This window comes from Monodelphis domestica, chromosome 3, assembly GCF_027887165.1.
Source record: "Monodelphis domestica isolate mMonDom1 chromosome 3, mMonDom1.pri, whole genome shotgun sequence".
NCBI lineage: Eukaryota > Metazoa > Chordata > Mammalia > Didelphimorphia > Didelphidae > Monodelphis > Monodelphis domestica.
The window spans coordinates 484,897,712-484,911,673 of NC_077229.1; the positions used below are offsets into that span (position 1 = coordinate 484,897,712).

General features: G+C 34.5%; 1 protein-coding gene across 1 annotated transcript in view; it reads left to right on the forward strand.

The window, feature by feature from the left end:
* The window catches only part of TNPO1 (transportin 1), a 77,449-nt gene that overhangs the window by 45,649 nt on the left and 17,838 nt on the right, over positions 1-13,962 (forward strand). The window contains exons 13-20 of the mRNA XM_016431342.2: positions 1,757-1,928; positions 5,633-5,719; positions 8,601-8,708; positions 8,847-9,005; positions 9,282-9,369; positions 10,238-10,336; positions 10,470-10,565; positions 13,583-13,658. Coding sequence (XP_016286828.2) covers positions 1,757-1,928; positions 5,633-5,719; positions 8,601-8,708; positions 8,847-9,005; positions 9,282-9,369; positions 10,238-10,336; positions 10,470-10,565; positions 13,583-13,658 — 885 coding nt within the window. The remainder of the gene's footprint in view (positions 1-1,756; positions 1,929-5,632; positions 5,720-8,600; positions 8,709-8,846; positions 9,006-9,281; positions 9,370-10,237; positions 10,337-10,469; positions 10,566-13,582; positions 13,659-13,962) is intronic.

The following is a 13,962-nucleotide window of genomic DNA, read 5'->3' on the forward strand; positions in this document are numbered from 1 at the left end:
TTTCTTTTTTTTCTCCACTGTATAGCACATGCACACACAACTATCTAGTGATAAAAGTAGGAAAACTAAAGAAGGAACCTAGGGCCCCAAGTGTAACTTTCCAAAGATAAAATAGTGATGAAGTTTTTAAAAATCAGGACCTTTTTATAAAATACCACTAAGCTTGATTCTATTTAGTCTAGTTTCTGGGTGACATTGTAACATCTAGCTTATGATATTTATAGGAATATTTGTATGCCATTTTTCTAGTCCCCCAGATTGATTATACTTTCACCAAAGGTGATCCCAAACCTGTCTATTTATTAATTACCTAGTACCTTCAGCTCAACTGCTAGTCTTATGTAAATAGGTTTTTTAATTTTCCACTTACAGGATTACTTTACAGACTGACATTTTGAAATGTTCCTGTCAAAACAGGATCCTTTGACATGTGGCCTAAAGTTTCCTGGAAGGCACCTAATTATTTCAGAGTCCTTCTTTGTGGTTGTAATTTCTATAATGTATTCTTAGTAAGAAAAAATTTCATTCTTAACTTACTTAAATCCTTGTCTAAAATGGTTATGGATTGGAAATGAACATGATAGAAATACGCAAAACATTAAGCCTATAAGGAAAAGTATTTATGTAATTTTTTAATATAACTCAATTAGAATTTTTCTGTAGAGCATTCTCAGTAACACCAATTAGAAGATTAAATCTTTTTCAGGAACCCAGGTTATCTTAACATAAATACTAGCTAAGATACATTTAAATGCATTAGAAAACTGTTACTGAGCTCTTTGTTGCATGACCTTGGGCAAGTCACCTCACTGGGTCTCATTTGTAAAACAAGGGAATTGACCTGCATAATCTTTAAGGTCACTTCTATCTCTCAATGTATGTGTGGATTTCCTGTTTTTCCCTAGATCTCCTAAAAAAGAAGTCATACAATTAAGTATGAGATATTATTTAGTGAGAGGACTGAGAGGAAGATTTGAAAGATGTGATAGTAAACCATGTTTGTACTTAACAAGTGCTAGTAGGAATACTTCTTGGCCTAACACTCTCACTTCTAAATTATATTTAATTGATACCCAGTCACTTCCCCAAAACTTTCCCGTTGGAAGTACAACTTTTAAGAAATCAATAGATTGTCTATCTCTGAGAAACATATGCCTCATGGCACACTTTGAATCTGCCTCCTCTTTGCCCAGGTTTGTTTTGCTCAAAATGCTTTAAGTGCTCATTTCATCAAATGTCTTTCAGTGTTGTTTTTCTTTACATTGTTTTAGGCCTTGTGTAAATTGTTCTCTTGATTCTGTTTATTTCTCTCTGCATTAGTACATATAACTTTACCATGATTCCCTAAATTCTTCATATTTGTCATTTCTTCAGACATGATGATATTCCATTATGCTAGAAAGCCATAGTTTGTTCAGCTACTCCTGGGCATTGGCCACTTCTTTTATTTCTAGTTCCTTTATGTTAGAATTGGTTGCAAAGGACTAGATTGTGACAACTTTATTTCTTAATCTTAAGGCCTGTATCTTTGGATGTTGTGTTATACAGCAGACTAAGTTGTTCCAATTAGGCAGGCCTACAATTGGATGAGTAGATGAATTGGGAGGCTGAGATAATTTTTTTAAAAAGTTCTTTGGGTATAGTGGGCAATAGAGTATTAGTAGAAAATAATGAAGCATAAGATGTCATAGTTGTACCTCTCTATTTAAATTTTTTTAATATAATCAATTCTTTCTTTTTTTTTTTAAATTCTTAGTGCCTTTGCTACCCTGGAAGAGGAGGCTTGTACAGAACTTGTTCCCTACCTTGCTTATATACTTGACACTCTGGTCTTCGCATTTAGTAAATACCAGCATAAGAATCTGCTCATTCTTTATGATGCCATAGGAACATTAGCAGATTCTGTAGGACATCATTTAAATAAACCGGTAAGTATATCTGACAATTTTTTTTAAATCATTGTTTTCTTTCCTAGTTAACAACTCTAGGACAGAAGATCAAGGGTTAGGTTAAATGACTTGGCCAGGATCTTGCAGCCAGCAAGTGTCTGAGGCCAGATTTGAACCACGTTATCTCCCAAATCCAGGCCTGACTCTTTAACCATTGTGCCACCTAACTGCCCCCACTTTCACAATTTTAAGAGAAGATACGATTTAGTTGGATTATATAATAATACATTACTGCACCTGCCGTGTGTGTGTGTGTGTGTGTGTGTGTGTGTGTGTGTGTGTGTGTGTGTGTGGTACCTTCTCTGTCCCAGATACTTTTACAAATATAATCATTTCATCCTCATAAGAACCTTATAAGGTATATGCTCTTATTTCTTTTACAGTTGAGGAAACTGAGGCAAAAAGAGGTTAGGTGATTTGCCCAGAGTCACTTAGCTAGAAAGTGTCTTCCTGATCCCAGGGCCCTGCACTTTATTCACCACTAGAGTTGGAAAAACTCTAGTGCATTTGTCAGGAACTTACTATGTGCCAGGCATTGGGGTTACAGAAAAAAGTAGAGCAAGTCTTTGTCTTTAGTGAGCTTGCATTGTAACAGGAGAGATGCATGTACATAAATAAATGTATGGGAATATATGAATGTGTGTGTGTGTATAATAAACAAGAAACAACTTTTGGGAGTGGAGACACTTAATCATCTGCAAGGAATCAGAGAAGGTTTTCATGCAGATAGTGGTGCTTGACAAGAGACTTGAAGGAAACCAGGCATTCCAAGAGGTAGAATTGAGGGAGCAGGCCATTCAAGAATAGGAGAAAACCAATTTAAAGGCACAAAGACAAAAGATCTTATGTTGTATGGGGGAAATGGCCAGAAGGACAATTGGCTAAACTGTAGTATACGTATAAAGGTGTAAATAAGACCAGAAAGGGCCAGGTTTACAAAAGCTTTTAAATAGCCCAAAGAGAATTTTCTTTTTGATCCTATACCTAAAAGGGAGTTTGTTGAGTAAGAAGATGGTATATTCTTCAGGAAAAATCAGTTTTTGACAGTTGTATGAAGGACAAATTGGAGGGAACAAGAGACTTTTGAGAACAGGGTAACCAGGAGGATTGTTAGTATTCCAGGCAAGACATCACAGTACTAGGGTAGAAAGCATGTGAGCTGAGAGAAGAGATTGGATAGGAGTAATGCTGTAAAAGTATTATAAAATGTCAAGATATGGCACATTGGTATACAGGAAAGATGGTTGTGTTCTCAATTGAAAAATGATGGTCTAAACCAGTGATGGTGAACCTTCTAGAGACTGTGCCATGCTTTGCCCCCATCCCCGACTGTATGCTGTGCCCTGTCCCCCTCCCTGACAGGAGAAGGAGAAAGGAAGGAGAGTGGCCTGAGCACTCTTCTCAGGGGAGGTGGGCAAAGGGGCAAGGAGGCATGATGGAGAGGGGGAAGGGAGCAGCTTTGCTCAAGTTCCTGTCTTTCTAGTAACTAACTGATGTGCATGCCCACAGAGTCTTTGTGTGCCATCTTTGGCATCTGTGCCATAGGTCTACTATCATGGGTCTAGACCATGATGGCAAACCTTCTAAAGACCAAGTTCCCAAACTACAACCCTCATTCCTCATGTACGCCCCCTACCTTACTCTAGACAAGGAAGGGAGGAAGTGCTCCCATTGGGCTGCTAAGCAGAGGGACAGTAATGGGAGAAATGTCCTCTTACATGCATGAATAGGGGGAAGAGAGCAGATTCCTCCTGCGCCTGTGCCATAGATTTGCCCACACAGGTCTAGAAGAAGAATGGGGGGTAGGTAAAGGTTTTGTTTTTTAACTGTCTGAAATGTTCTCTGAAACATTTCACTTTCAGTTCTCTAATATGGAACGGTTGTTCAGGATAGAGACTAGGGCTGGATATGTAGATCTAGGAACCATCTCCATAAATAAAGAAAAAAAAATCAATGGGTACCAAGAGAAGAAGACCCAGGGCAGATCTTTGGTGTTCATTCACCATTGGGATATAGATGATGAGCCATCAAAGTCATAAGTAAAGAAGCAAACATCAGAACCAAGATAATGTTCCAAAAATCCAGAGAAGGTATATCCAGGAGATAGAAGTTAGCAGTGGGTCAGATTCTGCAGAAGAACTGAAAAGGATGACGACCGAGAAAAGGCTATCAACTTTGTCAATTTGAGATTACTGACTGGTGGCTTTAGAAAAGTTTTTTAGTTGAGTAAGGTCAGAAGATATTATAAGGACTGAGTGAATGAAAGGTGAATGAACATGCAAGCAAGTGACTATAGACAACTTTTCTTGGAGTTTGCTTGTGAAAGGAAACGTATCTAGATAAAATATTTACATACATATATATATATATATGTGTGTGTATGTATGTGTGTGTATATATATATATATACATACACACCATATTATGGCCTCCCAGGGTCCTTTTGTACTGATCCAGGTAATACAAGAACACACCTGAAGCCCAGATTAGCTCTATTGTAGACTGACTTGAATGAGTGACTTTTAAATTTTGGCATTAACACTTTTATACTCAAAAGGACAAAGGGAACTGACATCTTCCACTTGCAAATGCTTCTATCGTTTATGAGAAATCTAGATAAGATCAAAGATTGTTAATTTCTTCATGGATATTTCAGCTATTCCTCTCTACATGTTTCTACCTTCTTTGAAAGAAGAATCTTAGTCTGATCAATAATATATCAAATGCAAATTATGGTGAGATCTATTATTGCTAAAAGTATCTGAAGCCTCCCAAAAAGGGAACACTCACTTTTTATTGTTTTCTTGATTAATGTATTTTAGAGGAGATCTTTGAGAATTTGGGCATCTGAACTTATGCTGTTTTTCTTGACTTTTTTACTATCTACAATTGAGATATCTTTAATAACTCACATTTATATAATGTTTTAAGCTTTTATTTTAACTTCATTTTAGATTATCTTAACTGTGCTTTAGAATATTAGGTAGTGTCAGATTACATATTAATTTAAAAGGACTATATAAGTAACCAGTTGAATCCTGTCCTTCCCTACCTCTCCCCCTCAAATTTGTCAGTTAAGAAAAAATGTAATTAAGTGGTACATACTTGAGAAGGAAGATAAGATATAATGTCAGTTTAACTTGGATTTGGAATCATACAACTTGGGTTGATCATTCATATTGAGAAAGTCACCTTGCATTTTAGTTTTCTCAATCTGTAATAGATTCAGTGCTCCAAGGTTTATTCCAACTTTGAATACTGTGATCCTAATGCATTAGATAAATTTTGAGAACCTATTTTCTGCAATCTTTTAAAATCACACATAAATCATTTCACAACCACCAAGGAGAGCATTTCAAATCAGTTCTGTAATGCTTGTCTATTAATACTATGCTGCCTCTGCAACAGTAGAAATGAAACATACTTTTATTTCCCTTAAAGAATCTATGCAAGGTTTATGTTGTCACAACGTATTAGTAATTTGTCAAAGCCTAGGCTTCTCTTGATTCAAACCATGTTAGTTGTATGATGTTCTATAGACATGAGTATCAAACTTGTAAAGAATAGGGTCAAATGTCTTTTTAAAGGGCAGTTTCTTTTCTTTGCTTTTCAATATGGATTTGTTTCATTATGGAACTTTTCCTTTTTAAAAATTGATGTTTGTTTTTCTTTCATATGAATAGGAATATATACAGATGCTAATGCCTCCATTAATCCAGAAATGGAACATGCTAAAGGATGAAGATAAAGATCTCTTCCCTTTACTTGAGGTAAGGTCATGTGGAGCAGTGGCATCAAACTTAGTAGAAAGGGAGACAATGTAAGGTTCCCTATGGACATCTTAACTTAAAAATTATATTGTGTCTTTATTTGTTTTATAAAATATTTCCCAGTTGCATTTAAATCTGGTGATAACTAAACTAGTATACTTTGATATCTACCATTTTTATTGGTTTTGTTATTCCTTCTCTAGATGGATTACTCCTAATGTCTTAGAGTTGAAATGGCCAAAAGAATTATTTTTGATGAGTTGCAAACCTCCTAGTGATATAACCCTGAGTATTTAGCTGGTATGATCTTTGAATAACAAATTATAGTCTGTCATCCCCCCCTCCTACCTAAGTTTGTCATGCTCTTAGAGGTTGTGCCTTTCTGGCATAGCCCTTGTGAAGCCAGAGTTGCTTCCTCACTACAGAGGTGGGGGCATTGGAATAGAACTTGTTATTTCAAATGAAAAAAATTTAAATAATATTAGTTAAAGACTTAAATGAACTAAGAGGCAGCTAGGTTGCTCAGTGGGTAGAGAGCTGGCCCGGGGTGGGGGGGTGGGGGGTGTCCTGTGTTCAAATTTGATCAGGCACTTGCTAGCTATGTGACCCTGGGCAAGTCACTTAATCCCAATTGCCCAGCCCTTACTACTCTAATGCTTAGTAGGGTAGGGAGTGGGGTGGGAGGGGGGGGTGTTTGGTTTAAATAACTCTTACCTTCTGTCTTTGTATTGATACTAAATATCAGTTCCAAGGCAGAATGGCAATATGATGATGAAAGCTATCAGCATTATAGTGATCCAAGACAATTCTAAAAGACTGACTTAAGATGCAAAATGCATCTTCTACATGATTGAGCTGGAAATGTTCACAATTATATATGTGAACTACATCAAATTGCTTGCCTTCTGAGGAAGAGAGGGAAAGAATTTGGACCTCAATATGTTTAAAAGAATATTAAAAACCATTTTTACGTGTACTTGGTTGGGGGAATATTTAAAAAAAACTTGTAACATTTGAAATGCTTACATAAAGATGGTCTCTAAGACCATTTGTAATGTTATATGAAGTATAATAGTTTGTACTTGCCTCTTAAAACAGAATATACTCTGCCAGAAGGCCTGGCACATAGTATGCACACAATACATTTTGAGGTGAGATGACTTCTTATGTTTATGAATTGACAATTCTTTATTAGATACATGTGTAGAGAACTGAAAAATAGTTTAGATTGTAGAATGCAAAGAGAGATCTTGCTTAGTAACTACTTATGGGATTGGAAAAGAGGATCAGAAAATAAGACCAAATTTTTGCTTGATAAACTTTTCTTATTTAACGAGTGGCACTTGGCTGGCAGCACAACTATTCTGAATTGAACTTGATTCAAGCCAGGCCCCTGGTATAGCAGAAGGCTCCCCCAAAAGGTACTGTATGCTGAGTTGATGGATGAGCTGTTCTCCCCTATCATGGTCTGTGGTGCTCATGGAGTGCTTTCTGAACATTTTGTATAGAAAATGAAAAAGTGATTTCGGTACCCTTAACTAATAGTCCCCTGAACTAATCAAGTCTCCAGAATGGTTTCGATATCTTTAAAGGAAAAACTAGCCTTAATAAAGAGTATCTTTAAGATTCCTTCCAACTCTAAATCTATGATGCTATGACTGTAGAGAACAAGGTGGTGTTCTTTTTAAAGATTAGGAATGATTGATCAAACAGTCCTAAAAACATTTAATTTGGTATATAAATTTTTTAGATTTGCTAAGGTTGTTGTTAGAGATAGAATTAGAAAATAAGAAAGAAAGAATTCAAGGATCTATGGCAAGGACTAAGGAGGATGAAAAGTGTGCTAAAGAGCACCAGAATTACATTTGTAAGCATAACTTTCAGAATATTATATGTTCTTGCCACTTTCCCAGTTCAACACATACTAATGTAATGTAACGAACTGAGTTTTAATTGAGTGTGGATAGTGGGAACAAATTGTTAAACTTGCTACTCAGTCCATTCAGATGATATGTATAATGAATCTCACTGATTCTTCTATTAGGAATAGAATCAGCTACTGTTCTTTTTTTTTTTTCCAGTTACTTTTCTTAACCACCGAAGTATGCAGGAAATGAGTCTTGCTGAGACAAATTAGAATTGGTGACTTTTCAAATATAGGGTACCAAGTTGTCAAAATTGCTTTTGGAATCAGAGCAGTATAGAAGGGATAATGGCAAAAATATTGACTCCTAATAAACAATGGAAATATGTTAAATGTCATTTGAATTAATGCCCAAAAACATTATTAAAGGCTTCCTTTATGTTAAGTGATGGGAATACAGATAGAAAAGGCAGTTCAGTTCTTGCCCCAAGAAGCTTATAGTCTAATGATTGAGATCTGATAATTTAATTAGAAATTGATAAATGAGTGGAGCCACTGGTCAATTGATGACTACTTTTTTTTAACCCTTACCTTCCATCTTAGAATCAATACTGTGTTTCAGTTCCAACACAAAAGAGTAGTAAGGGCTAGGAAGTTCGTGATTACCTCTTTCCAAGAATTATAACTTAATTTGATTATGTTTCCAGAACTCGGGTAGAAAGTGAGCAGCAAAGATATATATGGAGAGGTTTGACAAAGGTGACTGGAAAACAAGGTAGCAGATCTCGGTTGAATCAAATTTTTAAAACTTGCCATATATGAACCTGGGGACCCAAGAATGGAGCATTAATGAGTAGAGTGTCATGCGAAGAAACTTGGCTTAATGTGCTGATCCCAGATTGAGAATCTAACCATGAATACTTATATAGGATTTCATTCTACCTTTTGAATTGTGCTTTCAGAAGAGTCTAGCTCTCTCTAACCAAAAAACAATCATGTACTTGACTCTCATTCTAGTGCCTGTCTTCGGTTGCCACGGCCCTGCAGTCTGGCTTCCTTCCATACTGTGAACCTGTCTATCAGCGTTGTGTGAACCTTGTCCAGAAGACTCTTGCACAAGCCATGGTATTTTTATTGTTTATATTATGATTTCTTGTTAACCTGCTGAATACAGTTAGATGTTGATAGTAGGCATAGTCCATTTTAAAATTTAACCTTTTCCTTGAACATTTTTCATTTTTAAACCATTTTTTACAATTATAGTTGCACAATGCTCAACCTGATCAATATGAGGCTCCTGATAAAGATTTCATGATTGTGGCTCTTGATTTACTCAGTGGCCTAGCTGAGGGACTTGGAGGCAACATTGAACAACTAGTAGCTCGAAGTAACATTCTAACACTGATGTACCAGTGCATGCAGGTAAGATTTTTGATCTCATGCAGGACAGTACTGTATTTGCCTTGAATGGCATTTTACAATGAAGTATTTAACAAATTAAAACCAGTCCCTGCTCCAGTGTTGTTCAGTCCTCCAAATATGGGCTGCCCCCTGTAATGATGTTCTACCTAGTGTAGATGGAATTTATTATTCTTATTATTATATAATTATATAATATATAAATTATTAACCAATCCTTTTTTTATATCTTTGTTTGACATCTGAAATAGAATGATGTTTTTTTCTTCGTTATTGCAGGATAAAATGCCAGAAGTTCGACAGAGTTCCTTTGCCTTGTTAGGTGATCTAACAAAGGCGTGCTTTCAGCATGTTAAACCTTGCATAGGTATGACCTTACCCACCTCCCCACCTCTTCTGTAAGGGTAACATCATCAGCATGATTAACTTAGCTTTTTAATATATAATGTGAGATGACAAAGCCTTACTTGTTGTTATATATATATCACTTGATTGCTTGCTTTCATCACAAGTTTTAAGGATGTGTTTATATGATAAGAAAATATCTACACCAGTTAGTTAAACTTTTTATTTTTAAACCCTTACCTTCCATCTTGGAATCAATACTGTGTTGGTTCTGAGGCAGAAGGGTAAGGGTTAGGCAGTGGGGGCTAAGTGATTTGTCCAGGGTCACACAGCTGGGAAATGTCTGAGCTCAGATTTGAACCCAGAACCTCCCATCTCTAGGCCTGTCTCTTAATCCCCTAAACCAACCAGCTGTCCCCTAGTTACACTTTTTGCACCTGTTCTTCTAACATCACTTCTTCCTACTTAAGTGAGTAGATTGTCATTTACAAACCTTTTCAAAACAATTATTATAAAAATCCTTAAGTTTAGAACTGAAATTTTAGCCCAATTGATGGGGCTCCCTTCCTCCACTGCCCATGCACTCCAGGATTGAAGATTCTTAAAAGAAAGCATATTAAAATTCCACGAAAGCCTATAAAATATAGAGATAGCCTTGTGAATTCAGAAAAATATTCCCAATATTTCTAAAATCTACATTCTCTTTTTGCTCTAAAAGAATATATTTTGTATGTTTATGTCAATTCTTTTAACAATCTCAGTAGGTGGTGGCATGTTAGTTTAGCATCCAGTCTGTTTTGCACATAGGTTTTTTTATTTTGCATTATTAAAGTACACTTAGAGTAAGATGCCATTGTACAAAATATCTTAAAAAATATTATTCTTTCTAGCTGATTTCATGCCAATATTGGGAACCAACTTAAATCCAGAATTTATTTCAGTCTGCAACAATGCTACATGGGCAATTGGAGAAATCTCAATTCAAATGGGTAAGTTTTTAAGAGATTTTAAATGAGCATCTATTCTTTTATATTTTCTAGAAGCATAAACATAAAATTATATTGCAGTAAATACAGCTGGTTTTTTTTTTCATACAATTTCCTCTTTTATTTTATTATCTAGGTATAGAGATGCAGCCTTATATTCCAATGGTGTTGCACCAGCTTGTAGAAATCATTAACAGACCCAACACACCAAAGACGTTGTTAGAGAATACAGGTATCATATGACTGAACTGTTGTGGTGAAGGGAAAACTAATTGCTTTCAAAATTTTTTTAAGTAAAAATGCTCAGAAAAACTAAGCCAACACTAACATTTGCCCAGTTTTTAAAATAAATATTTGTGGGTCATCTGTTCAAAAATATACTATTTATGAAAGCTATACTCCTGAACCAGTGTTGTAAAACTCAAAAACAAGACAATTAGAAATCCATTTTCTTTACTTCCTCTAATACAAATTAAAAACTTTATGGTTTTTAAAGTATGACTAATGGTTGAATGATATTAGAACTACATGGGTTTTATACTGGTTCAGGAATCTGATGTAACTAATGTATTACATCACACATTAAAGTTTTGAACTTATGAGTTGGGTATATACATGGGGGGGCACCTGAAAGTTTTAATCTAACCTACTTTATTTCTCTATATCAAGTTTTATAACATTGAGATAGATTGAGACATTGGATATGGCACTGTCAAAAATTAATTTGTTGTTAAGAGCATGCATATTTTGTATTCTCTGCAATAACTAATTTCTAAGTGCACTTCAGCCATGCTTTGTGGGTTTTGAGTTATGGGAGCTTGTTTCTCGTTTGCATTTTTAAAGAGCACATATATATGATTTAAAGAGCACCTTCCATACTATAGAATATATTTGTATTTTTTTATCCTTTAGTAATCTTGATATAAATACTTGGTAACAAATTTTTAGATTAACTTATTTCATTCTTCTTTCTATGTACTCTGGTTACTAGTTTTTGTTAGGATCTGCAGTGGTCTTTCTAAAGAGTCCATAGAAAGATTAGAATAAAATCTATGGTAATGGGGAAAAAGTTTGTTTTTAAATCCATTTTTAAAATATTTTTAAGTATTGGAGTTAGTACGGAAGGAGATCTTTTAAAAATTTTTTTGAAAGATCTGGTTGTTTGTCTATATAGGTACTGTGTTTTCATGTGGGAAATAATGTTGGAAAATGGGGGTGGGGGGACATTATATACAATTTTATCAGTTTTTTCCCTTCTAGAATGCAGTACCTGTATGTGACATTTCATCCAGAATTGAAGCATTATCACTGTTATAAAATGATGGAAGCTTTCATATGTAGTAATTTTTTAAAAGAAACCTTTGTTTTTAAATGTGAATGCATAAGTGCAAATAAATGTTGAATGTGATGTACATAAAGTTTTTTGTGGGATATCAGCTATTGGATCTGCAGCAGTGCATCCTGGAACAATAAATGACCTATATACTTATAAGTTGGATTAAAATGACGAACCCCCAAGTTTCCATCCTTAATGTTAACAAACCAAATTCATTGAAAATACAATTGATAATTAGTCTCTTATTAATTACTCCATAACATAACTCTTAACACCAAAATTTCTTATTAGAATAAATTTTACATTAGAGGTAAAATGGAGCTTTTAAATAATCTCATGCCATCTCAACTTTTTAGAAATCTAGACTTTTATTGCAATTAGAGAATACTGGTTTTCCATTCAAGTAAGAGTAATATTGATAGTTAGGATTTATCTTATTTCACCATAACTCCTCAGATGAGGAAGTTGAATCTTTTGGATATTAAAAGGAAACAGAACTATTAAGTGCAAGAATTGAATTTTGAAACCAAGTCTTCTGCTGCTCAAGTTCAGTGGTCCAAGATTATACAATACCTATTTAAAAACTTACTTTTTAAAAGTTAGTATATCCTACACTGAACTTTTTAATAAAACATCATCTGCTTTATTGCATGTTTCATTATGCCTGTTTAATAAGAATGTTACATAGTTTGTGTCTCTTGAACATAGGTTTTCTTTTTCTGCTTCATATGAATCTGCTGGATTTTAGTATTATCTGTGTAGTTTGCTTCAAGTAATCCTTAAACATTATCTTTTTTCCCCCGCCCTTTTTTTCTGAAATATTAACCTTTCGTGAGTTTTTGAGAGAACACCATTAAAGCACCTCATGGTTTGTTTTGTGTGTTTTTTTTTTTTAATGTATAAATGTATTTATATATGTATTGTAGAATGCACTTCTGGGTTGCAGTTGTTTCATCTTGTATTAAGAAAATGCTTAGTTTTTTATAATTACATATTGATGATTATGTTTCCATTTGAGTTTTTTATTAGAAATTAGCATTTAGTCCTTTGTCTTCTTTACATTTCCACTATACTATGCCTTCTTTAGTAAACAGAGAAAAGTGACTAAATCATATTCCTAAAATACTTTTAAAAAGATGGGTGGCTCACGTATTAATTCATTTAAATTTTTTAAAAAGATAGATCAAACTGGATTATAGAGGACTCTATTCAAATTTCTTTTGTCGTATATGAGCTGAAATTTTTTGTATGTGGAGACTTGCTGAAATGGGATTTGACCCATCATGGTAATTATTTCCTCCTCCTTTCAGTCAGTGAGCACTTTAATACATAGAGATTTAACCACTGATTTGGGCGATCTAGAATTGAAATTTGAAAGAAAATCATTTCTATAAAGAAATTTGGTGAAATGAAAAGACCAAATTTAAATTTTTAAAACCATACTTGACATAGCATAAGATTAATATAAATTGTTTTTCTAAATTACGTAACTTTAAAGAACTTAATTTATTTTTTATTATTGTTATCAAATCCTTAAAATATACTACTGACTTGTAACAAGCAACCTCCCTAGTCAATCTTTTTATTAGTGTGTAGTCATGTGTGGGTATTATAAATTGGGTGGGGGGAGCAATCACTTGTGTTTTTGGTGTTCTCTCAATCTTTAAAATTTTTTTAATTCCTTTTGCTTTCTTTTTTCCCCAAAAGTATGCCATATATGTTGCTGCCCCTTATTTCAGGGGGTGGTAATAAACAGCACTGGTGAAATCTTATGTTTATTATCATACACAGATTCTGTTGGTTTCTGTTTCTGAGTTATTTGTTGTTTTTTCTTTATTTTTTCTCCTTCCCCCTCATTTGCTCATGTCTTGGTTGGCGTTTGGTGGTGTATAACCGTGATTGCGTTACCTTAGCAATAACAATTGGTCGTCTTGGTTACGTTTGTCCTCAAGAGGTGGCCCCCATGCTACAGCAGTTTATAAGACCCTGGTGTGTATTATTCAATCTTTTTTTTTAAATTCATTTTTCTTCACTCTTCCTTTCTTTCTCTTTCTCTCTCTCTATCTCACTTTTAGATATATTTTCAGTTGGTTACAAAATCACAATCCTTAATCATTGCCAACCATGTGACTAATCTTGTCCTATCAGGTTTGTGAGTTTTTCAGTAGCATCGTCATGTATATTTATTTTATGTTGTGGCTAACGACTAATTGATGCATGGGATAAGATTGTCACATGCTTGCTGTGTTAAAAGCTTGATTTATGACCTACAGAGCATTTAAAATTCCTCTTG